General features: G+C 42.9%; 1 protein-coding gene across 3 annotated transcripts in view; it reads right to left on the bottom strand.

Annotated features, from left to right (window-relative positions):
* Positions 1 to 2425: 2425 nt before the first annotated feature.
* The window catches only part of LOC117829550 (rho GTPase-activating protein 23-like), an 80015-nt gene continuing 57492 nt past the window's right edge, over positions 2426 to 24948 (bottom strand). The window contains exons 2-24 of one of the 3 annotated variants that reach the window (XM_034707094.1): positions 22608 to 22799; positions 20937 to 20967; positions 20661 to 20753; positions 19621 to 19699; positions 19473 to 19533; positions 17462 to 18887; positions 14040 to 14192; positions 12835 to 12943; positions 12022 to 12061; positions 11770 to 11907; positions 11295 to 11603; positions 11155 to 11216; positions 10822 to 10928; positions 10390 to 10502; positions 9171 to 9323; positions 8946 to 9024; positions 7514 to 7587; positions 7311 to 7400; positions 7092 to 7217; positions 6956 to 7000; positions 6714 to 6807; positions 3787 to 3818; positions 2426 to 3679 (exon numbers count right to left, since the gene is read on the bottom strand). In XM_034707094.1, coding sequence (XP_034562985.1) covers positions 2750 to 3679; positions 3787 to 3818; positions 6714 to 6807; positions 6956 to 7000; positions 7092 to 7217; positions 7311 to 7400; positions 7514 to 7587; positions 8946 to 9024; positions 9171 to 9323; positions 10390 to 10502; positions 10822 to 10928; positions 11155 to 11216; positions 11295 to 11603; positions 11770 to 11907; positions 12022 to 12061; positions 12835 to 12943; positions 14040 to 14192; positions 17462 to 18887; positions 19473 to 19533; positions 19621 to 19699; positions 20661 to 20753; positions 20937 to 20967; positions 22608 to 22799 — 4536 coding nt within the window. In that variant the 3' untranslated portion in view covers positions 2426 to 2749. The remainder of the gene's footprint in view (positions 3680 to 3786; positions 3819 to 6713; positions 6808 to 6955; positions 7001 to 7091; positions 7218 to 7310; positions 7401 to 7513; positions 7588 to 8945; positions 9025 to 9170; positions 9324 to 10389; positions 10503 to 10821; positions 10929 to 11154; positions 11217 to 11294; positions 11604 to 11769; positions 11908 to 12021; positions 12062 to 12834; positions 12944 to 14039; positions 14193 to 17461; positions 18888 to 19472; positions 19534 to 19620; positions 19700 to 20660; positions 20754 to 20936; positions 20968 to 22607; positions 22800 to 24948) is intronic. The other 2 variants (XM_034707096.1, XM_034707095.1) reach the window with 2 other exon arrangements.

Raw genomic sequence — 24948 nt, 5'->3', positions numbered from 1 at the left:
CACCTGGTACTTGTTAGTCGTCACCCTACATACAAATCAAACCAATAAAAGGAGATATGGAAACACTGGAGACTGATGAGGGTCAGAGGGAGCTGTCACTCTTTCAATCTGATAGAGCCGCAGACTATATGAACACGTGGACAGCACAACAGCTCCCCAAAGTAAAGCCAAAACATTTGGAGCTCCCTCTAGAGGCTGGTTGCAGCACAGGTCAAACTAGGAAATCAAAATACACGTCAAATAAGCCGGCACTAATTTTCACTGGAGACAAAGAGAAGGTTCCAGCATCAGTATCAAACCAGTGGAGCTGAGTAGAGTCAGAGTGGGTCAGTCTGTAGTAGCAGTACGTTTTGTTCTTTTTTGGCTCTATACTGCTGATATTTTTTACATTAACCCCAACAGAAACATGATTTTGGCATGACGTCACATAGCTGCCTTTAAACACTTTGCTCCTCTGATAAAAAACAGCGTTAGTTTCCTCAAAGTCTGGCCCTCCTCCTTAAACACACACACACGCACACACACACATTGGGAAGCATGATAGGCTTGTGTTAAACACTTAGGGTTTGCATATTTTTATATGTCACTGACCCCTTGCATGCAGTTTTTAGTCCACAGAAGCTTTGGCATAATGCCCAAGTGACATCATCTGGAGAGGGAGTGAGTCATCTTTGCTCCTGAGGATCTTTGAAGGTCCCTGTAGATCCACAGGAGGCTTTGGAAGAGCTTGTAAAGGGTTGAGAGGTGATCTGTGCTGTACTCAGGCTGGCAGGTAAGTGGGCCCACGTGGGTATCGTCAGAGACATCATCGGTGAAAACCAGTGGGGGGAAGACACCAGCATCTGTACAGCACAGTCAGTTTGCAATAAAAAACACGGCATGGCTGCTGAAGTCTTTGCTGGTGATGGTTAGTTGTGACAGCAGCTGCTGGGCTCTGGAGGGGACTCTCAGATGTCTAACATGGCATTTACCGTTACTTTTAATACAAGTTTGCATGAAGGGTTTCATTCCAAAATGTTTTACTACATATATGAGTTTGAGATAGGACAAGGGGAACGTGAAAGACAACAACGATTTTAAGATTCAAGGTCATCATACAACTCAAAATCCACAAGAGTTTGGACGCTGTGTAAAATGTTGATAAACACAAATTTGGATGGTTTGCAAATCATCTAAAATGTGTCTTCAATTGAAAATAGTACAAAGACAACATATCAGATGGGAAACTGAAAAATGTTTTTGTTTGATCAAAAATATATACTCATTTTATACCTGATGCCAGCAACATGTTTCAACTAGTTGGTACAGGGACCACAAAACAGTGAGAAAGTTATGTAACACTATTAAAAACACCTGCAGGAACATCTCCCAACTAATGAGGTTCATTGTCAACAGGTTAGAAACATGAGTGGGTATACAAAGAACACTACAGAGAGGCAGAGTCTCTCACAAGGAAAGATGGGAAGAGGTTCACCACTCTTTGAGAGACTGTGTGAGCAAATAGTTCAACAGTTTCAGAATAATGTTCCTCAGAGTAAAATGATAAAGAATGAGTAGATTTCATCATCTACAGTACATAATATCATTCAAAGATTCAATCTGGAGACATCTCTGTACTAAAGGGACAAGGACCAAAACCAAGACTGGATGGACCTGATCTTAAGAAACGGACAACTGACTCTGTGGTGGAAATCACTGTACGGGCCCAAAATCACTTCCAAAAATGATCATCTGTGAACACAGTTCGTTGCTGCATCCACAAATGCAGGTTAAAACTTAACCATGTAAAGAGGAAACCATATATAAACATGATCCAGAAACAGCTTAGACTTCTCTGGACCTGAGCCCACTGAAGATGGACTTGGGGTAAGTGGAAAACTGTCCTGTGGTCTGATGAATCAAAATATGACACTCTTTTTGGAAATGATGGACACTGCATCCTCCGCTCTAAAGAGAAGAGGAACCACCCAGCTTGATTTCTGTGTGATGAATCTGGTACTACACTGCCCTGTCTGTAGTCCTGACTTGTCCTTCATTGAAAACAAAGGAGACCCTGATCTGTTGGGCAGCTGAAATCCTTTATCAGGTAAGAATGGGGCAACATTTCACTTTCTAAACTCCAGAAACTCTCCTAGGTTCACAAACGTTTAAAGAGTTGTGTTAAAAGAAGGGGTGAAAAAAGAAAATGTGTTGCTGACATAAAGTTTAAAATTAGCAAATATTTTTCATAAAACCAATAACATTGTTATAACATCATGATATGTTGTCTTTGCACTATTTTCAATGAAATATAGACTTAAAAAGGTCTTTAAATGTCTTAATCTGTTTTTATCAACATCTTTCATGGCGTCCAGCTCGATTTTGGCACCACCTAGTACTAGTATGAAGTAAAATATTTTAAGAATTAATTGTTTTTTCTTTTACCTTATAAATGAAAACATGGGGAATTACATTTACAGTTTTTCTTTGTAAGAAAAGCAGAAGAGATAAATGTATTCAGATGTTTTGAAATGGTTTTAGTTTTGGAATGAAACTCTTCACCTGCACAGAATGTGAGATTCTTTTACCATGAGGTCATGTTTCCAACTTTAGTGCCAATGACAAGGAAGGAGGAGAGAGTCTTCAGACTACTGAGATCTCTGGAGCAAGGTCATGGAAACTCGGTGCTGCAAGCAAGACAGAGGTGATCCAGTGTTGGTGAGTAAAGGGAAATACGTTGTTCTGCGTTAGTAAAGGGGAGACAGCCAGGTTAAACCACCACTGTGTGACGGCGCCACCTTCTGGTCGTGTCCCGTGGGTCCAGGGCCGACCTCCTCATGACCACAGTGGAGGGTCCTGCAGGGCTCTGATCTATCACTCCCGAGGCAGAGGAGGAGAAAGGGGGGAGGTCCTTGGGTAGACGAGGGAGAGGATCGATTTGTGAAATCGGCCGAGGACCTAAAACTGATCCCTGAGGAACCCCAACAGGCCTGCGCTGACCTGGTGTTCCATCAATGACTCTGATCACCTCCACCCTCTCTGCTCTCCATCCTCTGACTCTGTCTTCACTCCTACCAAACTCAACATCCAGATTCATGGACACAGCTCTCGTCCTCCCACCTCTGGTCTTCCTGTAGCGGACAGGCACTGACTGGTTCCAGTCTGGGTGCTGGTTGCCAGAGGCCTGGTAGAGGTTGGGTAGCCTGGTGGGGCTGACCCAGAAAGGGACCGGGGGCCGCCCTCTGGCTGGATAGAGAGGCCTGGAATGGGAAGGTTGAGTCGTCACTGTTGGGGGTCTTGGGTATGTGGTCCTGATCTGTTGCTTTGAAGGGACAAAACTTGGATCCTCTTTTCCTTTCCTGTTCCCTTGATCCTTTCCTGATGCTTCTTCTCCCACCTCTGGATCTTTTCCCTTTGTGGTCTCTTCAGCTTTGTTTTCCTTCTCATCCCATTTTTCTGTTTTGGGAATTGTATGTTCTCCCTTGTCTTCCTCTCCCTTCTCCTCTTCCTCCTCCCCTCCTCCTCCTTCTCCTGCACCGTAGTTGCTGGCTTTGACAGGCTCGTGCTCAGAGTCCTCGTCAGTGCTGCTGCCCTGCAGGTGGGCACTGAGGCCTTTCTTACGCTTGCGGGTCACAGCAGAGATGAAGGACAGGGGCAGGAAGTCCCGGGCATTCAGGTCTTTCTTGGAGCTTGATGAGAGCTGAAAAAAGGAAATTCCAGTCAAATGATCGCCACCTTTTACTTCCTACACCAGGATCCTGGACTGTATCCTCAAATTTGAGCTACAAGTAAAAGATGCCTGCTTACCTTTGACTTAAGAGAATCGCTGGTGGTGGAATCTGTTGAAAAAGAAACAAGACGATGTAAAGTGTATTCCCTGAGCAGGTGGACGTAGTGATGTTAAAGCAAGTTCAGATCACAGATTTGCAAAGAGAAGAAATGGCTTTACAAGGAAAATTTGCAGCTGTGTGAGCTTTTTTTTTTTCTTTCACAACTCATGTCAGCTGGTCTCGAAGCTCTTTACACATATTGTCAAATCCTTATTGGTTGGTTTAAGAATAAAAGGAGCAAAACCAGATTGTAAAGTCATCGGAAAACTGTCAACTAGTTGAAATGGCTCAGTTTGGAGTTAAAGACAGAGGATCCTCTCTTGATGTCTGTTGGGAACAGCCATGTCTATTTGACAAATGTCTTAAAATGTACTAACAGAAGAAACAAGCAAACCTAAAAGTCCCACCACGGTGTGAATAAGGACTCTGTTCTCAACTGTGTCCCAGAAAGGCAGCTATATCATCAATCTTAGAACCAACCAGCTATTGTTCAATAACAATATACGCCTCCAGGAACAATGGTTCACTTTGCAGCTAATGGTGTAGCCAGCTGTTAATGATAAATGACTTCCAGCTACAACTTTCTTTTTCTGTGTGCTGCATTGTTTACAGTCCAATTAGAAACTTGAGAAAACCAAAAGAAAGGTGAAATGCAGCCCTCCTTATATGTTTGCAAAATAAACGCCATAATTCCTTGGTTCGTTACATCCTGATGGAGATTAGCCAAAAGTAAAAAGTCAAGCTTTGTCAGGTCTGTCCTCAAGAGGAGAAGAAAACTACTTTTCAAATGTTTGTTTGTTGAATGGAGGTGGGATCCATCATTTGTGATGTGTTCCAGGAAATCTAAACCCTTTTTGTCTTTAGTGACATAGCATCAAGTAGAGTTGTGTCTCAGTGTAAATGTTTGATCTAGAACAGATTGTTAGCTGCTCTTCATGCAGATATCTGTTAATAGAGAGAAATAAATCATCCTCAGATTAACAACAATGGGAGCCAGGATGTCATTATGCTGGATTATGTTCCTCATGCTTTTGCTCTCCATACAGACTGTTTTTACTGCAGACATCTTTAAATTAAGACACTGTTCCAAGAACTCATAAAGGAAACACACGAGCGACACAAGTCACGTTCATGAAGACTTTTTTAAGATGTAACACTAGAAAATTACAACTGAAAGAAAGTTTGAAGCACCGACATATCCATGCAAATCTTTGGTCTGAACTTTCTTTTAGGAGTGTTACAAAGGTGTGATGTCTAATCACTGCACACACTACAAGAACTGCAACCTTCAGGTGAGCTCTAGCCATCATCAGAGACTTTATCTTTAAAATGAAGCAGCTCCAGTTTTCTCTGCTGGCACGTTACCCAAAGCAAACAATGGCTAGGGTTCACCTTTAACACGACTGAAACAGAAGGATGATGGTACGTTGGTGGAAAACAAGACGGACAAAAAAGAAAATCAATGAGTGAATGAATCCAAGTGCACCAAACACAAACACACAGGGAGCAAGACCAGGTCCTACCGAAGAGGCTGATCCAAGGTCTCAGCTAGAGGTTAAGAGTGCAGAAAGATCAGAGAGAGGAGAGAGAGTGAGAGAAAGTAGGAAACATCATGAGTATACACAGGCAGAAACCAGGAGAGGTGAAGACTTCTACTGAGGAGGAAGGACACTACACTGAGGTTCACCTCATGACGTGTACAGAATAAAGAGAGCAGCTTTTAAATGTTAGGTTAGATTTGCTCAGTCTGTAAGTCAGGTTTCCTGACGTGCATCAGACCATTATCTTTGTCCTGAACTCCACTCCTATAAAACTTTCAGACATTTACGGTTCCTTCTTTAACCTTCGTTCCTTCCATAACTTCAGGGCATCAAGTGTAGCTCTTCAGTTTGAAGGCATGATATTGGTTTTAAATTCAGATTTTGAAATACATTCACTTAGAACCCTGTGCACGCTTAAATTTGTGCTTTTGCTCAGTCTGTACGCCTGCTCTGAGATGTTTAAATCCTTGCCCCCGCTTAAGACCCTCTTTTCTTGTTTACGTAACAAACAAGTGTTTACAATCTTAAAAAAGAGCTGAAAAAGCAGGTCAAGTATATCTTGCTCAGCTATTCTTGTCCTTAGGAAGAAAGTGCAAACAGCCAGCTAAATCCAGCTTCTTAAACATACACATGCCTTTCTTCTACTTCCACGACTGACAGAGGGTGTTAAAATCTGATTGGCCACCGCAAAATCCAAAACTATGATTGGATGATGTGCCTTCTCAGAGGCGGGACTTATTTTAACATTGTCTATTGAGGATGTGTTCTAACATGCTGCTGGTAACTTTCTTTGCAATTTAAGGGAGACACATTTAAAAACTGGTAGGAATCATATCAATTAAACATAAAAACTAAGATTTGATGAAAGAAACAAAATACATTGAAGGAATATTTATCTTTCTTAAAGTCAAATGCAACACTGAATTTAATTAGCTTCAGATGGACACACTTAGTAAACATACTTAGATGTTTACTGACATTTGGTTTAGTATTTCTAATACATGAAGTTATGATTAATAAATGAGATCAATATCACAATAATAAACCAATGATATCCAATCATATTTTAAAAAGTGTAACTGTCTCTGTGTGCATAGTGATGTGGTTATTCTCAGGTAGGAATCAGGGACGGCAGACTTCCAGCACACTAAAAACACAAGTTTGTCTTTGAATCACAAAAACAGATGAACTAAAAAACTGATAATAAACAGATAAAGTTTCACTGGAAGAAAACAGCATCCTTAAAATATTAATCAGGAAGAACAAAAAAAAGAAGGAAGGAAGAAAAGGATCAGGTTGTTAACTTGAGTCCTCTAACAGTAAACAAGTTTCTTTATGAGTCAGACACCCTGACAGTCCTCACCTGACGCCTCTCCTGGCATACCTGCCCTGCCAATGTTGGACAGCAGATGGTCAATATTGGGTACAGGCTGCATGTCACGCTTATCCTCAGGGGCCTACACACACAAACACACACACACAACCACAAATGTTTGTGTGAACATTCAGAAATTCAGTGTATCCAAGAGAAAAGTACAAATGAGGACATCTAGATACAAACATCTCTATATCTATCTCTACTAAATCTGCAGTAGTCTCACGTACCTTCTCCTCTTGATCAAACTCTCTGTTACTGAAGAACCAGTCGTGCTGTGAGAGAAACAAAGACAGAGCTCATCACTAGCCTGTGAGGAAAGGTGAAGTATTAAATGCACTGGAGGAAGCAGCTGTTGATTCTCACATGTAAGATCAGCGTCTCCACTATCTTGTAGCGGTCGGGCATGTGGGTCACCATGTCGGTCATGTTGTCCTCAGACGTCCTCACCAGAGTGGGACCGAACACCAGGGCCAGGTTTCTGGGCTCCATCTGGACGTGATGTCAGAGTTATGTTAACATGTGGCTCCATGACAGAGCGCAGTTTATTCAAACACTGAAATCAAACTGCTTCGATCATATCACCTTGTTCTTTTCACAGTTATCTGCCACCGTCTTTAGGTGCCCCACAAGGAACTTCAGGGTGTGGTAATAGTGATCAGGGAGGTCGTGGAGCTGGATGAAGAAGGACAGGATGCAAGAGATGGATAAAGAGGTAGATCAGATTTAAAATTAATTCATAACAAACACAATTATTGTCCTAGATTGTAACGCCTGTGCGCACATACCAGTTTCTTCATGGTCTTCAGTCGGTCCTCTGCATCTTCTATCCGGTTGGCATCAATGAAATCGTTGTATTTGTCTGCAGACAGAATGGTAATGTGAGTAATATACAGTTAAAGAGCTACGTTACAAACAGGTCAATAAACTACATTTAACATATTCTAGCAGCACTTCTTACAAATTAAACAAAACATGGGGTGCACTCCTGGGATTGTAAAAGTCCTGTATTGGTCAGTACGTCTCATATTTCTAACTACATTGATTTGTCCTTATTGGGACTCCCCTTAAAGTTCATTTTCTGTTATCACTGAATGACACTTCACTGATCCTAGATCAGATCTGACACAGGCAGCAGCCCATCATGTCCGTCAAGTGACACCTTTCAGCCAATCACAGCCCCTCTTGTGTGCATCAAATATACTTGCAGCATCATTTCATTCTTTAGACTGGCAAACGTGTGAATTAAAATATTGATGAACTGAAAAAAGGGAAAAGACTTTGCTGCTTCAACAAACAAAGAAGGCTTTGAGGTGAGCAGAGCACAGCATGCTGTGACTGAGATGCACGAGAAAGCCACGCCAGCCAGAGGTGCAAGAAACAGCTACAGATCGTTGTTTCAATCACTTTCTGTGATAAAGATATCTACTGATTCTCAGATGGAGGTCTGTGGTATCATTTGTCAATATAGGGGTCCTTTTCAGGGGAAAAGAGTGGATTATAAATATGAATATGCATCATAGTAAAGTTTAATTAACAATCAAACACAAACACACATTTCTACTTATACCCCAACCTCACACATCATCATACCTACACTGCTGTGGCCCTGAGCTCCAAACAAAGTGTTTTGTTCCTTATTTGTGACTAAAAAAAGTTGGCACCAATCAGCTCTGCCCAGCAGGGGGCGATCATGTGACACACAATCAGTCCCAGTGTGACGATTGTAATTATGGATAAGTGTAAAACCACCTTCTGAGACAAACTGGCATCCGATCATCACGGAGCGTTTTCCTCTTGAATACTTGACCTGTTTGCTTCTCTCCACAACAGGACGAGTCATGCAAACTCTCACGTTTCTCAAACTCCAACACTTTTGAGTATTTTGCTTCACTAACTATGAAGGCTACCCTCTTTGGGGGGGAATTATATATATATTGGCATTTAATGGCAAATGATGACGAGGGATGGCACTTGGAATCTTTCCCACTGCTGCTTTAAGTTAATAACTTGCGCACATATAAAAAAGATCACCTCATTGGACTTTAGGGGCTCCATAGAATGTGCTGCTTATATTATATTTTCTAATAATTCTAAATAAAGGTTAAAAACTCTTTGACACAAGCTGAAATAATCCCGGCATGCCCCTCACAGGACTGAAGTCAGGTCCTCTCGGTCATTATGATTCATGTAACCTTTACCAACAAATACTGCACCCACCGTCTGTAAACAGCGGCTCAGGCAGCTTTCTGAAGAAGGATTTCAGCAGGCTGCTGATCACATTCAGGTCCTGCCATCTCTGTGGAGACAGAGAGGGGAGCGTTTTAGTACAAAAAATAACACCCTTAATGAATCCTGACAGAAACTAGTCTCAGATGTGACTCAGGCTCAGTCTGTCATTTAAAAAAGTCTGAAACAACAGGTGTGAGCATGCATCCTACACACCTCCTCAGCCGTGTTGATGTCCATGCCCTTGTTGAGATGCTCCTGCAGGTTGGACACCATGGCGTTGTTCCCGGGTACTCTGTAGATACCCGTGTACTCCAAGCCTGTCGTCTCCACCACACCACAACACAACTCCACGATCAGAGGGACAAACTGTGAAGAGACAGAGTAGAGGGAGGAGCAGGAGGAGCAGGAGGAGCAGGAGGAGGAGAGGGAAGTAAGTGAGGTTGACCATTTGTCAATAATAGCAGAGACATGATTCAAAACACAGGATTCAGGTGGTCTTGTGTCATCACATTAATCATTTTCCATATCAACCACACCTAATCTATCTAAAATTACTAAAATAAAGTCAGTGCTACTAAGATCTCAAAGTCTTAACACTGTGACTCAGCGTCCACAAACATGCAACACGACTCTTGCTGGACTGCAAAAACACCAACTGTGTGCTAAAGCTGTGTGCTCCTCAGAAGTGTGTATGCAACTCTGTCCCTGCGGAAACAAAAGCTTTTAATTCTGGGCTGCAAAAACTTCCATCACAATATGTTTATTTGTCGTTTTCCAGTCCAAACATCTGAATACATGTAAAATAAGTGATAAATATAACCTCTATTCACCTGACAAGTCCAAGTAGTAATAAAATATTACATTTTTTCACAAGAAACTTAAAGGCACTGTAAGGAGTTTTCCTGTTATGTTGATTCTGCTGCCCCCTCTATAGGAAGTCAGTAGTGTTTTTCTAGGATGAAGACTACATTTCCCATGAGCCCTCTGTGGTAAAGATGTGTCTCATTCGTTGTGGAAGTAAATTAATGAATACAGATATTCCTTTTAATCCTACTTTGTTCAGACAACTTTTATCAGTATGCAGAGTGATGAGGTCATGTGTTGATTTGTAGCTACGTCAGATTTTGAACTGTAACGTAACGAAGACTAAACTTTGTAAACTCTGATTTATTACCGTTAGTTAGCTTACAGAAGGTTAGCAAACGTACTGGTTTAACATTACCTCTCACAGAATCTGTGTTTTTTGTATGTGGATGTATTAAATATGTATATTAAATAAACTTGTGGAACCAAAGAAGAGAGGAAAAAACTACAGCTATTTTTTTCTTTGTTTGAGACAGTGATTTTTTTAAATTTTGTTTTTCTTTCATGAATCATGTCGTAGATTTAGTTGCTTCCGTCCGGACTCGTCATTATAAAAATGAAGACTCACTTTATTGTTGACAGCAGGCTGACAGTCCTCCAATCGCACACCAAAAGCCTTTGGACTTCCTGTCTTCTTGGCCTTCTTCATGATGTTGATACCCCACAGTGCCTTGTTTTCATCTGAGAGCACACACAGAGCAAAACATTTGAAAAATATATCCCAAAGAAAAACCTACTACTCAGTGCTGATGTAGGAAACAGTTTGAGAGCACTAAAAGGTCACTAAACATCAGATCAATGAGACACCAGAATCACTCAGGTCACAGGGGTTTGATTTGGTTTAAACTGATTTAAACAATCTACTTGGCCCAAAGCCTACAATAAATGAAGGCCTGTCTGATCACATCGTGATATAAGCAGCGTACAATCAGAGGTCATGATTAAAGTTGCAAGCTCATCTTAAGTTCCACAACTAAAGCCAATTAAACATCAGTCTCACCTGTTCTGGAGGCTCGGTTCACGGAGGTGTTGTCAGTCTTAGCCAGGAGGAAAGGAGGCATCATGCGGTGAGCTCTGGGAGAGGAGTCCGGTTTGTTTCCTGTCAGACTGCATGAAGTGAAAGACACAAAGACGGCTCAATAAAAAGGAAGGTTTGTTCTATTTTCATGATAGATAATTAACAAAATAGATGGATGCCTCGTTATTTTTGTTTTTGTAGAAACTACAAATTATTACAATGATCGTCTCTGACAGGCTTCCAGCCTGGAGCTTCAGTGAAAGAGTACAGGATGTTTGTAATTGTGCGCTCTGTAAATATGACCTCAGTGCTGACCTGTGTTTTCTGTAGTCGTTCAGCTTCTTGTTGATGAGAGCTTGTCTTGAGAAACCGATCTCCTGCAGCAGAAACAGATCACAAGTTAGTTTCCTGTGTCAGAGTAACCTCTATAGTTGAACTGTCTGTGTAGCTCTCACCTCATTGTCAGTCTTGCTGTTCTCCCTGATGACCCTGATCCAGACCAGCATGTCGTCCCGGTCCTCGGCCTGCAGCAGGTACTCACAGAAGTCCTGTGTGGTCAGCCTGAGGGTGTGCTTACGTTTGGTCTCACTGTAGGCGATGTCGATCAGGCAGCCACGGATGCTGATTGGAGGATGTTCATCCTGGCCAGGCCCCGCCCCCGCTCCGTGGAGGACAGCTTCTCGCTTGTCCTTGTAGAGGAAGAGCGAATGGGAACGCAGCACGGAAAAGACGCGCTTCCATGGCCGCATACCGCCTCCTACTTTCTGTGAGGAGAAAAGAAAGAAACAAAAAGATAAGCTTAGAAACACAGGACTGTTGATTTAACTGGATGAACTCTGATGAGTGAACAATATAAAGTGTAAAATGTGCAGCTGTGACAGGTGCAGTGACAGGCGCAGTGACAGGCGCAGTAACAGGTGTGTTTGGTACCTTTCCCTTCTCTGTGAGGATCTGCTTGTAGTGCAGCCAGCCTTCCTTCCGGACGTCACTGAAGGTGATGGTTCCCAGCTCAGACGTGGAGTGACGTTTAGAGCGAGCTTCCTCCTGGGCTCGCAGGCTCTCCAGAGACTGAAGGAGGAATAATGGTCAGGAAACAGAGTTTGTTAGGGTTGTTGAATAGAATAGATACATAAACTACTCTTCATGTAGTGAAGTGTTAGAGTAAGAGTTTTAGAGACTCACCCCATCGGTGAAAAAGCTCTTGACCCTTTTTGGTAGTTTACTGTGAAACAGAAAATACACAAGTTAATACAGGACGCCGAAAGCCGAGGTTTCAAACTCATGCGAGCACAATTTTTGATGCATATAAAAGAATACACAAAGAGGTAAATACATGAACTCCCTTGATAGTGTCTGATTTACTGCCCAATGAATTTGTAGGTAAAACACACTTGGTAAGGCCGCTGGCTTTGTGCAGTTTTTATCATTGAAAAAGCAGAAAACCTGAGTGTTCAGGAAACATGCATGGTGCAAGTTCTTCAGGATACTGACCAAGGTTAAAACTCAAAGAAATGTTAATAGAAATGTTTTGAACTGGAAAAAAATAAATGTAAAGCTCTCCAAAAAACAACATCTAACTGAAACTGTAATGTATGTTACAAAACTAAATAAAATAGAATCAAATTAAAGAGAAAACATTCTTAGTTTCTGTTTTTGACACCAGCACTGTGACTGACACACATCCTTCATGGACTGTCTCAGACGCAGCGCCAGGAGTTCAATTCTGACTAGATCTCTGAACCCCAGAAGTCAAACCCCTTCCCTTTATCATTTTATAATCTACAGGGTTCCTTTTCAACAGAGATGAGTTGAGTTTATACGTTTGCTTTAAGTCTTTCTCTGGAACAGCTTTGACCCAGAGACAGCTTTTGGTTCACCCACCAACAAATAATATTCAGACTGACCTTCGCAAATAAAGCATGCTGCTCTTTATAACAATAACATGTTCATCTTTATTAAAGCATTTCCAGAGTCTCCTCTGAGTCCCTGACTTACGAGAAGACTCGGCTTTCTTCCCTGAAGTTGTTCAGACCCTCGTCACATGACTTGGATCTCTCGGTGGTGATGGCCAGCAGGTACGAGGAGCGACGACCTTTAATACTTCCTGAGGAGAGAGGAGATGAGTCAGAGAGGAAGAAGAGGAGGACGAGGGAGACGCAGAGGGGGAGGGAAATATGAGCTGTATGTAAGTGATGTATGAGATGTGACATGACAGAGAGATGAGTAATTAAAGGGATTTATGGTTTCAGACGGTGACTCATTAATACGTCTTTAAGGATCAGGAATCAACACTGATGAACATACATCATAGTTAGTCTGTAGACGTGATAATTACAACATGAGCTTATTAGATGACACATATCAATGTTAAAGAGTAATTCCAGTGTGTTTAAACCTGGGTCCTGTTTTTATTTGACATACTTCACACTCTAAATGAGTGAAAGTTGCAGCACTGTGCAGTCGATCTCTTCAGCAGGCAGCTGCAAATATCTGCAAAATCTGCAACGTGATCCCTAAAGGAGACCATGCCCTATCAAAGCATGTGACCTACATGTGTTTGTTTTTGTCACTGCAGGGCTTACATACTTTTTTAAGTGTCTAACAACATCACAGAGTGGTGCCCAGCAGACATTAAGGTTTTCTTTAAGGCAGCATCTTTATTGTCTCACCAGAAACAGATGTTACATCCCTCTTTTCACAGCTGCCAGAATCCACCAGAAGTGATTACACATCACAGAACAGTACTGCAGGGACACCGCGATATGGTCTGCATTGTAAAATGTTTACATTACAGGATTTTGGATGACTTGAAGGGGCAGCTTGTTAAAAAAAAGATCTTTCATCAGGAAACAAGTCTCTCTGGAGTGATCCTGAAAAAGATGCCACCAAGAACAAAGTTGCAGCCATTACAGCCTCTTTCACCGCTCAAACTGAAGTAAACTACTGAAGCAGGGCCAAAAGATTTTGTATCTGTTAGTCGTTTAGAGCCTGAAAAATTAAATAAAAGTGGAAACCAGGTTTAAGAGTACTGAACTTCTCCTTTATGATAAGACAGAGGCCGAGGCTAGACAAATATATCAGCGATACGGTGCTGGTCTGATCGCCAGTTTGACCAAAAAATGCTGAGACCAGCTCAGAAAACACTCTGTATATTGGTCTAGCCCTCTGTGAAGCCTGTCTGTATTCAGTGTGAGACTCACTGCTGTCCTGAGAACGCAGTCGGACAATGGGGGAGATGGAGGTGAGGGTGGGGGAGACAGAGGTGGTAGTGAGGGTGGAGGCCTGGGAGCTGGACACCACACAGGCAGGTACATAGCAGGCCTGTAGCTCAATGCTAGGATTGGTGGGTTCATCTGAAAGGTCATCATCAGAGGTGAGCCACATAAAGGGATGAGACATGATTATGAAGACACACAGACAGGAGAGACAACAGGAGGTGAAGTTTGGTTGGGTGGAGTATTTCTCTGAGGGGGAGCTGCTCTGGAGAGAGGAATAAACCCTGAAGGAGAACAAAAGTTTCTCCTCTATGAAGATTAGCATCTTCGTTTGTTCACCTACATCTGTATGTGGCTTCATGTGGCAGGTATTGAAAAAAGTCACTTTTAATTTCACCACATTTTTAAGATTTTCCCCTGAGCGTTGACACAATCATTAGACCTTCCATTAGGTGTTGGACTCTTCTTTGATTTGTTGTATATTTTGGTGTGCAAAGATTTGTTCTAGTTCTTTTTGTGTTGTCTTAAAACCAAATCTGATTACTGGAAACCTTCATAACTTTGGACATTAATATCTCCACAAGGCCGAGGCATATTTTTACCATTCAATATGGATTTAAAACATCCCTTTTCCTCAGTTATATTCATTTTTGATTTGTGATAATAGCCCTGAACAATCTCTTAACATATCAGTGAACCCTGAAAAACCCTAAGAAAGTTTTCAGGTCACCTTGACTAAACAATTAAACGTTGTTAACCTCACTAGTCGGCACTAGAATTACGAGTCAGTTTTACAAATGATACATTTTTATTTTAATATTGTCGACCAGAAATGTCGATCATACGTTGTGTGTAAGCTGTAGTGCAGCTACCCACCACTAGCAAGGGCTGTAGCTCTGGTTAATGTCTGCTGCCATAAAGCTCTACTACCTGGATGTAAACAAGCACAGATGACAAATATCGTGGTTTGTCAGTATGTTGATCTAGTAAATGGTGATTAAGTTGTATGTAGGCTGTGTCTGATTAAACTGACATATAACCACTCCACCAGAGCGATGAGGAACCAGCACAGACATGTGGACCTATGGCTGGTGGTGCCAGCTCTGCTAGCTGTAGCCACACTCAGTAAACCAATGTGACCTTGTTTACCTGCAGACTCTGTGATCCTGTATTTAGCCATCTTAAATAAACTTAGCTAAATAAATTGACTCTTTTCTGAATGTTTTCTTACCATTAAACTTGACTGTTTGCCAGAATTTAAATTTCAGTTTTAACGACAAGGACATTTGACACTTCAGGATACCCTCATATTTTCAGTTTTATGGCAGTAATGTGAAATTTAAATGGTTTCCTGCTACTTCTTACATAATTTTACCAAGTTTGAGTCTACAGCTATGTTGGTTTGTAAATCTGTTCTAACACGGCCTTTTGCCCGCAGTGAGTGAGGTTATTTTTGACTTCAGAGCAGCTCTACCTCCCTGAAATGTTTCCAGAAATCAAACTCCACCTTCTGTCACTTGTTTGAAATACACAAACACTAAATGTGAAAAGGGTTTAAAAACGTAATACAGAATTCAGTATTAAGTTTGCATCAACACAGTTTAACACAGGGACAGAACAAACATCATGTTTGCATGATTATAACACATGTTGAGACTATAAACACACAACAATGTGTAAAGTGATAAACACACAGACAGGAGAGGTACACCATCACGGTCACATGGAGGCAAACTGAAATATTTAAGAGCTCTGTAGCAACAGACAAAGTAAAGGTTCAAAGTATACAATGTCTGAAAATGCCATTGAGTAACTCCCACCCCTGTGGAGTTCAAATCTAACTTCAAAAGGACTTCTTTCGGTCTTTTTCTGTGACTCCATCGCCCTCGGACTCTCTCAGTCAACCATTTCCTGTTTACGACCTTTTCAGAATGAAGATGTGAAATTATTAATGAAGTCCAAAATAAATCCTAGCTGTCCTTTCATCCTGGAACAGCCTGTCAGGGGCTTTTACACAGGCTGAGTCTGTGGATGCTTTTAAGATCCACTGTAATGCTGCACTCAGAGTAAAAGCAAAGCAAAGTTTAGCTTTGTGTTTCTTGTATCAATTCTGTCAACGGATTGTTTGTGTTTATTTGAGTCAGTTAAACAGAAGCCAGAAGAGTTTTCAGAGCATGGCTGCATGATATATCGCTTTGCAATTATGTTGTGCACATCTGCAGTAATCACACTACAGGAGGTAAAAAGTAAACATGCACGCAACGCTGCTGCAGCTACAGACACCCAGCATGATACTCAGGGCTGCTGCTCAGTTACGCAGAATGGATCTTAAGTGCATGTGTTTCTGTAACCACTCCACTTTGCTGCTGGTGAAAGCATCATATATGGAGTGTGAATGTGGCAAATGTACCTCTGAGTGTTTACTTTTAGCTGCTACACCTGCAGCGCACCTACAGTGTTGTGTTGTTGCTCCTTGCCATGAAAGGAGCAACAACACTCTTTTCGGAGGCTTTTCAGGTGCAAACTGGGAGAAGACCCCGGGGTAGACTCAGAACTTACTGGAGGGATTATACCCCGTCACCAGGCCTAGGAAAATCTCAAAAACTTCCAGGTGGGGAGAGAAACGTCCGGGTGGACTCGCTAAGTTTGCGGCAACCTCGATTCAACCCGGAAAAGCGTTTAATGATGGAGGGACACTTGCTTCACTTGTCTCTCTCCTCAGGTTGTCGTATTACCTCTCCATGCACTAACATAGGGCCTAACCCGGTGTGCTAAAAGCAGGAGAGGTGTTTAATTTATTGCCAGAAAGTAAGTCAAATTTACAACAACAAATTGTTTTTTTTCTAATCGTGCAGCCCTACGTCAGATACAGCTCAATGCCAAACCTGTCTATGTTCACAGCGTCAAGCAGAGCCCAACAGGTTGAGTCAATTCAAGAATGGACATCGGTGTTAGTGGTTTAAAAACAACAACTTGAAGAGGAATAACAAAAGTCTAAGTTTGTGATTGGCCAGATCGTGTTCTTTTCTTTCTTTTTAATCATGATCACATCGACTATATCTAAATATTTCTATTTTTCATTTACATTTCTTTGTTTTGCTTTTCATCTGAACACAGTGTAAGACTTTTCTTTGGCTTCATTGATTTTTTTTACCTTTTCTTTTTAAATCTTTATTTAATTCCACAAACTCATTAAATACACATATACCTAAATGCTTGTTTACATTCAAATCTATAAAAGCTAAATATAATAAATAAAAAATATAAATATAATGTAAAGTGAAACTAAAATATAAACATTTCTTACATCATAACAGATTAATTCAAAACTCCATGGCATTATCAGAACATGTCGATTTGTGCTCCAGCTGATTAAAGTCAGTTGCTACGGAGTAAAGGTCACTAACCTATGAAGGGGATAGAGGACAGGGAGTTGAATGCATGCTGTGCCAGGCTACCATTAGCCCTTCGGTTTGGTCCAGGCCCCCCAGAGACCGGAGAAGGCGTCCCTGGTGAAGGTGTCGGAGCAGGAGGCTCCGGCGACTCCACAGGTGAGGCGTAGTGGGGATGTCGGAGGGCCTGAACAGGTGTTCGACGTCCAGAGGGCGGCTTCTGCCTCAGGACCACCTCCTGGTTCAGAGAGACGGGGGAGATGACCTCCCTCTCCTCACCCAGTCGAGCTCTCTCCTCCTCTGATGCAGACAGGGCGGGGGTGGACTGAGGTCTGGGTACCTCGTTCCTGCTAGGGCTCCAGTTGAGGTGGGGGCCACTGTAGCCGGGCTCTCTGAAGGAGTGCGCCTGCTGGAGGATGTGGCCAGCTTTACGAGAGAATGAAGGGCTGTAGCTTTGGTAGCCCACCAGCTCTTCTCCTTTGACTCTCCTTGTTTGGGGTTCAGCTACCTGCTGACCTGGCTGCCTGCCACTAGGAGGTGCTGTGGAGACGGCTATGACCGGGCTCGTCACTGTGGTTTGGTGCTGAAGCCCTGCTGACACCCTCTGGTCTTTCTGCTCGATGAACTTTGCGGTTTGAGTCCCCTGTGAGGGGGGTTCCAAGCGCTGTGAGACCAGCGCAGATGCCTGTGCCAGTGTTTCCACAGAGCGCCCATAGTTGTGCTCGTACTCAGCGTAGGCTGCCAGCAGGTTCTCTGAGCACGACCTGCTTCCTGGGCCTGATACTCCACCCCAACCCCCTAACCAATAGGAATCATGGGAAGCAGCAGCTGCCTGGTGGTGGTGCATGAGGGTTTCTCTTCTGCGTTGCTCTGCAGAGGTTGTGGGAGCAGGTGCAGGTCCGGGGCCAAGAGCCAAACCCAGTCCCAGCTCTGCCAAACGGTCCTGAGATATACTGCGGTGGCGGGGGGACATGGACTCTGCAGCCTCAGCCTGGCTGTAGTACCAGTCCGACAGAGCCTGATGACAGAGAGCATCGGCCCGTGAGCGGGAAGAGGCCTGCATGCCGCTCTTCCGTGGTGCAGGCAGAGTTGCAGAGGCGATGGCAGCGTTGTGGTTAGCGAAGTGAAAGTCCAGCGCACTGATGGCGGAGGAGGAGCGGCCGCGGTGGCGCCCCCAAGGAGCAAACTGAGCACTGGAATCCTCAGGACCTCCGGACCAGCCGGAGGTGGGGGGAGAAGCAGCAGGGGGGCGGTTGTCCAAAGGGGACGTGGGGGGGCCGGGTCGGCACTGCCAGTTGTCCAGGGGAGTGTGGAGGCCGTCGCCGGGCGGGGGAGCTGTGGTCTTTGTGGGGGGGTAACAGAGAGGTGGGGGCTCAGGGAGGTGATGAGCCACACCTGAGTACGGCTCGTTGCCTTTCAGGTAGGCGTCCTGGGAATATGCCTGAGGACGAAGGTGATTAGGACATAATGTAAAACACAGCCGAGGGAAAAGTCAGAAAGTCTGAGGGAACAGTCGGTGGAGAGAGCGATGCAGATGCAACGTGCACCATGCAGAAAAACATTTTCTGTTAGACTGATTTTTATTTTACAACACTGGAGCTGTAGTTCCTTAAAATACATAACAAAGAGGGTTACTGTACTATGACTGTAATGTTTCCTTTAATCTGTAACACACTGAGTTAAAAGTTCTTTCTGATCTCATTAACTGTCTCTAATAATAAATCTATAAAAAGCTTAAATGTCTTTTATTCTAAGGATTTAAGCAGCAAAAGAAACTAGTATTAGCATTTGTTTGCACACTCTGTAACCACCTTGTGTAAAAGCTCACTTTACGGTCCTTTCTGTCCATGCACCTTTCAAATATCTAAAGTTAAACTACAATTAGTGGCTGTAAGAGTCATTATAGAAATACATATTATATGATATTGATACGTTAACACCCTAGCTAACTGCATACTGCAGCTTCACACACTGGCAAGGTGAGAGAGAAGGAGAGAAAGAAAGAAGAAGAAAGGATAATACTCACACTTACCAACTGCAACACATCCTCGTCTTTTGGCATTATAGAGAGCTCCAGGATGTTTCCACTAAAACAACAAACACTGCGTTTATGAAAAATACACAAACTGCAGCTCTGATGGAGACGGTAGATGTATATATTTGTTTTACTCTACCTGTTCTGGATGAGAGCGATCACTTGAGAGTAGGTTTTCCCCAGAATGCTCTCCCCATTTACCTTCACCAACCTGTCACCTAGAGGACACACAAATAACAACACACAAACAATTATACACACAAAAGCATATTCAGAAACATGTGAAACACTGAATGTTTTACATTCCTTAAAACATTCTTCAAACTTAACATCATGTGTCGTAGATTTCTCCTTAGGTATACTGATTTCAGTGTATTTAAAGGACTACATTACATAAACACAAATAAAGATCTGATTACATTTTTTAAAGCCTGACAGGCCAGACCCAGGGCTTAGACCCAGGGCTTAGACCCAGGGCTTAGACCCAGGGCTTAGACCCAGGGCTTAGACCCAGGGCTTAGACCCAGGGCTTAGACCCAGGGCTTAGACCCAGGGCTTAGACCCAGGGCTTAACAGTGAGAACAGCACTCAGTGCTTCCTGTTATTTCCAGTGAGAATTTCAAGCAATTTAAGGAACGGTAAGGAACTTTAGATTTGTGTCGATGTTGGCGCCCCCTGTGGATGAACTGGCACCTCTTTTTTCTTTCCTGAATTTTTCCTGTACGAAAATATCATCCTGCTTTCTTCTTACAGTGAAACATTATTACTCACTGTGAACCTTTACCTTGGATATATAAAATCCACATATGGAGATGGTCTGGAACTGAGTTACTCTAGCTGACTCGATGCAGGGAGAAAGCTTTGTCATAAAACATTAAATCTGCATCACATCTGTCATAAACTGACTTCACAATAAACTAATAAAAAGTGTCCCCTCCCCTTTCAGCTGATCATCTGTATGTGGACAGATTTGATCTATGTCAGGCTGAAAGCTCACAGCACAGCTCTGTGCAGAAGAGAGTGGAGATGCTAACAGCTTATCTCCTCAATGAGACGTAAAACAAGAGCAAAATGCACAGAGCTGCAGAACACTATGGGTGTGTTTGAACTTTAATAATCTTTGGTGCAAGATGCTTTGTGGATTGGACATCAGAGGGGTTATTGGGAGGCTGTGTCTACCTGTCCGCAGTCCAGCTTCCTGGGCAGGGCCACTGTCTTTGACGCTCTTGACAAAGATGGTGTCCATCGGCTCCAAACGAGACTGCTGACAGCCTGTTTGGACAAACACATTTAGAAGATGTGATTACACTCACATTTTCCATCCGAGTTGACCTCACATGTCCTGAGCAGAAATGCATCATAAGAAGGAAGGTTGGACATAGAGAAGATCTTAATAAAGGACTGATTACACAGACAGAAATGCCCACTCATCCAGCAAACACACAAAAGACCCACCTTTTCCAGTGGCATTTCCGTTCTCTTCATCCTGCGGGAAGAACACAGCACACATGTTAGAGAGGAGGACCACAAGGGGGCGCTGCTCAGCCCACGTTTACCCCCAGGTACAAGCCTGAGTGACTTCAGCTGACCTGGCCTTCTGGGATGTTTCCCAGCTGCCTGGTTGGCTGATTTACAACCTGAATGAGTGTCTGACTGTCTCACTGACATACTGTTTCCCTGTTAGTTTAGCTGTCTGTGTGTCTATCTGTCTGTCTGTCTGCTGGCTGGGTCTATCCTCAGGCTTTGATGCTTCGCTGACTTGGCTCATTCCTGACTCGTACACACAAAGAGCTCTGCACAGTCTGCTGCTACACAACACTAACCTCTCCCCGGGCCAGAGTGACATTAGTACACCGTCTACATTACAACGTTACACATTTGTGAGTGTAGCAGCGGTGTAGTGTGAGAGGAAAAGTGGCTAGAATGACTAAACAGGTCAAATGCAACACCCTGAAAGTAAGTACGAAAAATAAACAGATTGGGCTGCAAAATAATCCCTGAGAGGGAAATGCTCTGAAGGATCCCTACTGAGGAAGACCTTTCTGTTTAAGAGGAGGAAACTTTGCATGAGACCAGAATCTGCCGTTACATCTCTACACATCAACCAGACTCCAGCAACAGAAAAAAAAAATGCTACCTTGCGGAACACAGGAATTTTTGTTTTCCTGCTGGCTCAGTGTCTTCATGCCTCAGTCTCAGCAGATGTGTGTCTAACATGAGTCTGGTCCTGCTGGAGGTTTCTGCCTGTTAAAGGAAGTTTGTCCTTGCCACTGTAACTTGCTAAATGCTGCAAAGTGCTCTGCTCATGGTGGATTAAGATGAGATCAGACTGAATCCTGTCAGAAAGATGGGACTGGATCTTATCCTGTCTTGATGTTGAGTCTTTGCTAATAATATAACATAGAGTATGGGACAGAGTATAACATTTGAGAGCTACAATCCAACAAAAATATCTTCCTTAGTCATGAGGTATCATCCCCTGGGGACCATGACTGCAGTACATGCTATTGTGTTGTTATTGGTCTGTACAGTGTGACTAAAAAGGATCTTAAATTTACGATCACCATCTGTGTCCTGCCAAGATTTTAGTCGAAGCGGAGGAGGTCTAACTGAGGAACAAGTACAAAGCAGGTAGTCTTGATACAAACATCTAAATCAAACCGTTTGAATCAAGTTAAAAAGTTTAAAGCTGAATGAACACTGAAGCTAATCACAGTCATGATTTCAATTCAATCAAAAAACTTCCCTCTTTATAGTTTCAATCAGAAGGAAGTAATCTCGTGATGATTTGTTGAGATGTTTTGTACTCCATGATACCCATTCGCTGGTTTAACTTAGATTGTTTATGTTATATCAAAACAGCCCCCCCTTGTGGCTGACTAAACATGTCGCGTAAGAGAAGCTGGTGTTGTAGCCTCATACTTTGAGTTTTCCGTGAGTTTCGTTTCAGCTCGGCTGGTTTTTGACATGCCGTAAAAGGAACTATAAAATTCTCTAGTTGACATAAGCAGGTTAAGAGGATGAAGATTTTATGAGATCTGTCAGTTTCTCTAAACATTAAATCATTCCCAATGACTGAAATGAGTCATGTTGAACTGGAATACATGTTCTGAGTAGAGTGCTCACCTTGAGGCTGTGGAGCGAGGACTCTGGTGGGTAGACGATGAAGTGACGCAGAGTGAAGCCAAATCCCTGCAAGTTCTTCTGGACGAAAATGGTCCGTGGGCCCTGCCACGACACGCCCTCCACCTCACCCGACGACAGCGGCCGGCGTCTGATTTCATTGGATGCCACCATGCCATCTCTCCGCCCTTTAGCCTATAAGAACAGAAGAAAGAGAAAATCCTCAGTTCAAGAATCCTCAGCTTCCTTTCTCTCTCGTGGAAAATGATCAAAACCTTACAGCTTGGGTCGTGAAGTCAGTCGTAAGTCGCATTTCCAGGAGTCTTCCCTGACTTTGTGACTGTGACTGAGTATTCATACAACCTTGAATACATTTAAAGGAAGTGTGAGTGGGTGGATGTGGGCGTAGGAGCTCCATTCACTCAGGACTCTGCCCAGATCCGACCAGGGCTATTCCACCTATGCCAGGAATTTCTCAGAGACTTCCTTTTCTAAAGAGGAAGCTCTATTTTCACGGAGAACCTCACGTATAGCCACATTTACTGCCTCTGCCCAACAATGGCACGGTTAAAAATATATGCCGTCTATAAATATCAGCGCTGGAACAACAGGAAATGATTAGGGCTCATAAACACAGATCTGGAAAATCAGATGGAACAATAGACAAAGAGAGAGCACGGCTTAGGGGAAGAGAGGGATCCAAAACATCCACTGATACTCTTGCAGGCTATACGAGGTGAAATACTCAGATATACACACAGAGGATGCTTAAACTCTCAGCCATACATCCAATTTCTCATCTTTAAAATACATTTTTCTTATTATCATTATGACCTGGCTGTGATGCAGTACAATTAACATACTGTGACTGTAGCACTGCTGTAAGCTGTTAGCCAGCTGCAGATTCATAACAAAAGAAGAAGAAAGCATTAATGCCAGGTAAAACAGGCGTTCTGTGAGATTTGGAACCACAGAAAACTTGTGAGACTTTGTCAGTCATCAAAATGTTGTGTGCAGAACTTATTTAAAAAAACAAAAACAAAGATCAAGTGCAAATTTGGCTGGCTCAAACTAGCTTAGCACTAGTCTACTACAACTATGCAAAGAGAGCAGGGCATCCAGGAGAAGGGGGATTGACTGTTTGATTAATCTGCAAATAGTTCCCAGTGACTATCCAAAAGTTTTATGTCTTTATTGGGGAGGACAGGACAATAGTTAGAGCAGGAAACTAAGAGAGAGAGAGAGTGGGGAGTGACATGTTGGAAAGGGACCACAGGTTGGATTCGAATCTGAGCTACCCACTTGAGGACTACAGCCTCTGTACAACCACAAGGCCGAACCAGCGCCCTCTGGAGCGTCAAATACGCGCACCAATTTAAGTGTGCATCTCAAGAACAGACATCCTGAAGCACTAAGAGTTTTTGAAGAGTAAGAAAACAAAACTTCAGCAGCCTGTTTCAGTCCTTCAACAAGGCTGAGACATAGGAGCAACAAACCGGAGGGGAAAAGGAGCACAACCAGCAAATCATTGATGCCACTGCTCTCGATAAGCAACCTTTCAGGGTACTGCTGCAGGCTAATGATGGATCAGTATGGGTTTGGTTTCAGAAGAAATTAATGTCAGATATCTGCAAAAATCAAATATCAAGAGTAGCATCATCTACATTTACCAAGCTTAAATCTTTACTCTTAAACGTAAACGTTTCCTTACAATACTTACATAAGAAAATGTGTTACATCGAGATGCTTGACTTTAATAAACTGAGGGGTTGCAGGAAAGTAGCGATGTCTTTGACCGTCTGAAGAAAAAGCGTGTGGATACGAAACATTCTGCTGTTCGAACACGTGCAAATTAAGCAAGTCTCCGCCTCCCCCTCTCCACAGGTGAGCCACAGCTTCATTCCGCAGGGAACACTTATTCTGTAATACTGCTGTATTATGAAGAAAATTATCATTAAACACATAAAACTAGGTTACACTGAGAAACCCATCACACACACACATTCATAACTCAAAACACTGAACAGCCGACTCAGCCGGTTATGAAAACAACAGGAAGTCTGTTTCTTTGAGGCAGGAAGTTGAGAGGCGTGATTTGGGGAAACCTTCGCCTCTAAAAATAGTTCCAAGGAGAGTGAGGAAGAGACAATTTCCACAGAGGTAAGATTGATTTTCCATTATATGAAACAACAGTTTATTCTCTGTTATCACAGCACGGACACGCTGGCTTATCAGTGGGCGGACAGGATCAGCTCGTCGCTGAGTGTAAAGCTGCTAAATGTGCTGAAAGAATTAAATCATCAGATTAAAGTGTTTGTGGACTCTGAATCAAAGACTGACTTTC

This window comes from Notolabrus celidotus, chromosome 18, assembly GCF_009762535.1.
Source record: "Notolabrus celidotus isolate fNotCel1 chromosome 18, fNotCel1.pri, whole genome shotgun sequence".
Classification (NCBI taxonomy): domain Eukaryota; kingdom Metazoa; phylum Chordata; class Actinopteri; order Labriformes; family Labridae; genus Notolabrus; species Notolabrus celidotus.
Note: the sequence above shows the minus strand (reverse complement) of the source record. Positions and strands in the feature narration are given on the sequence as shown.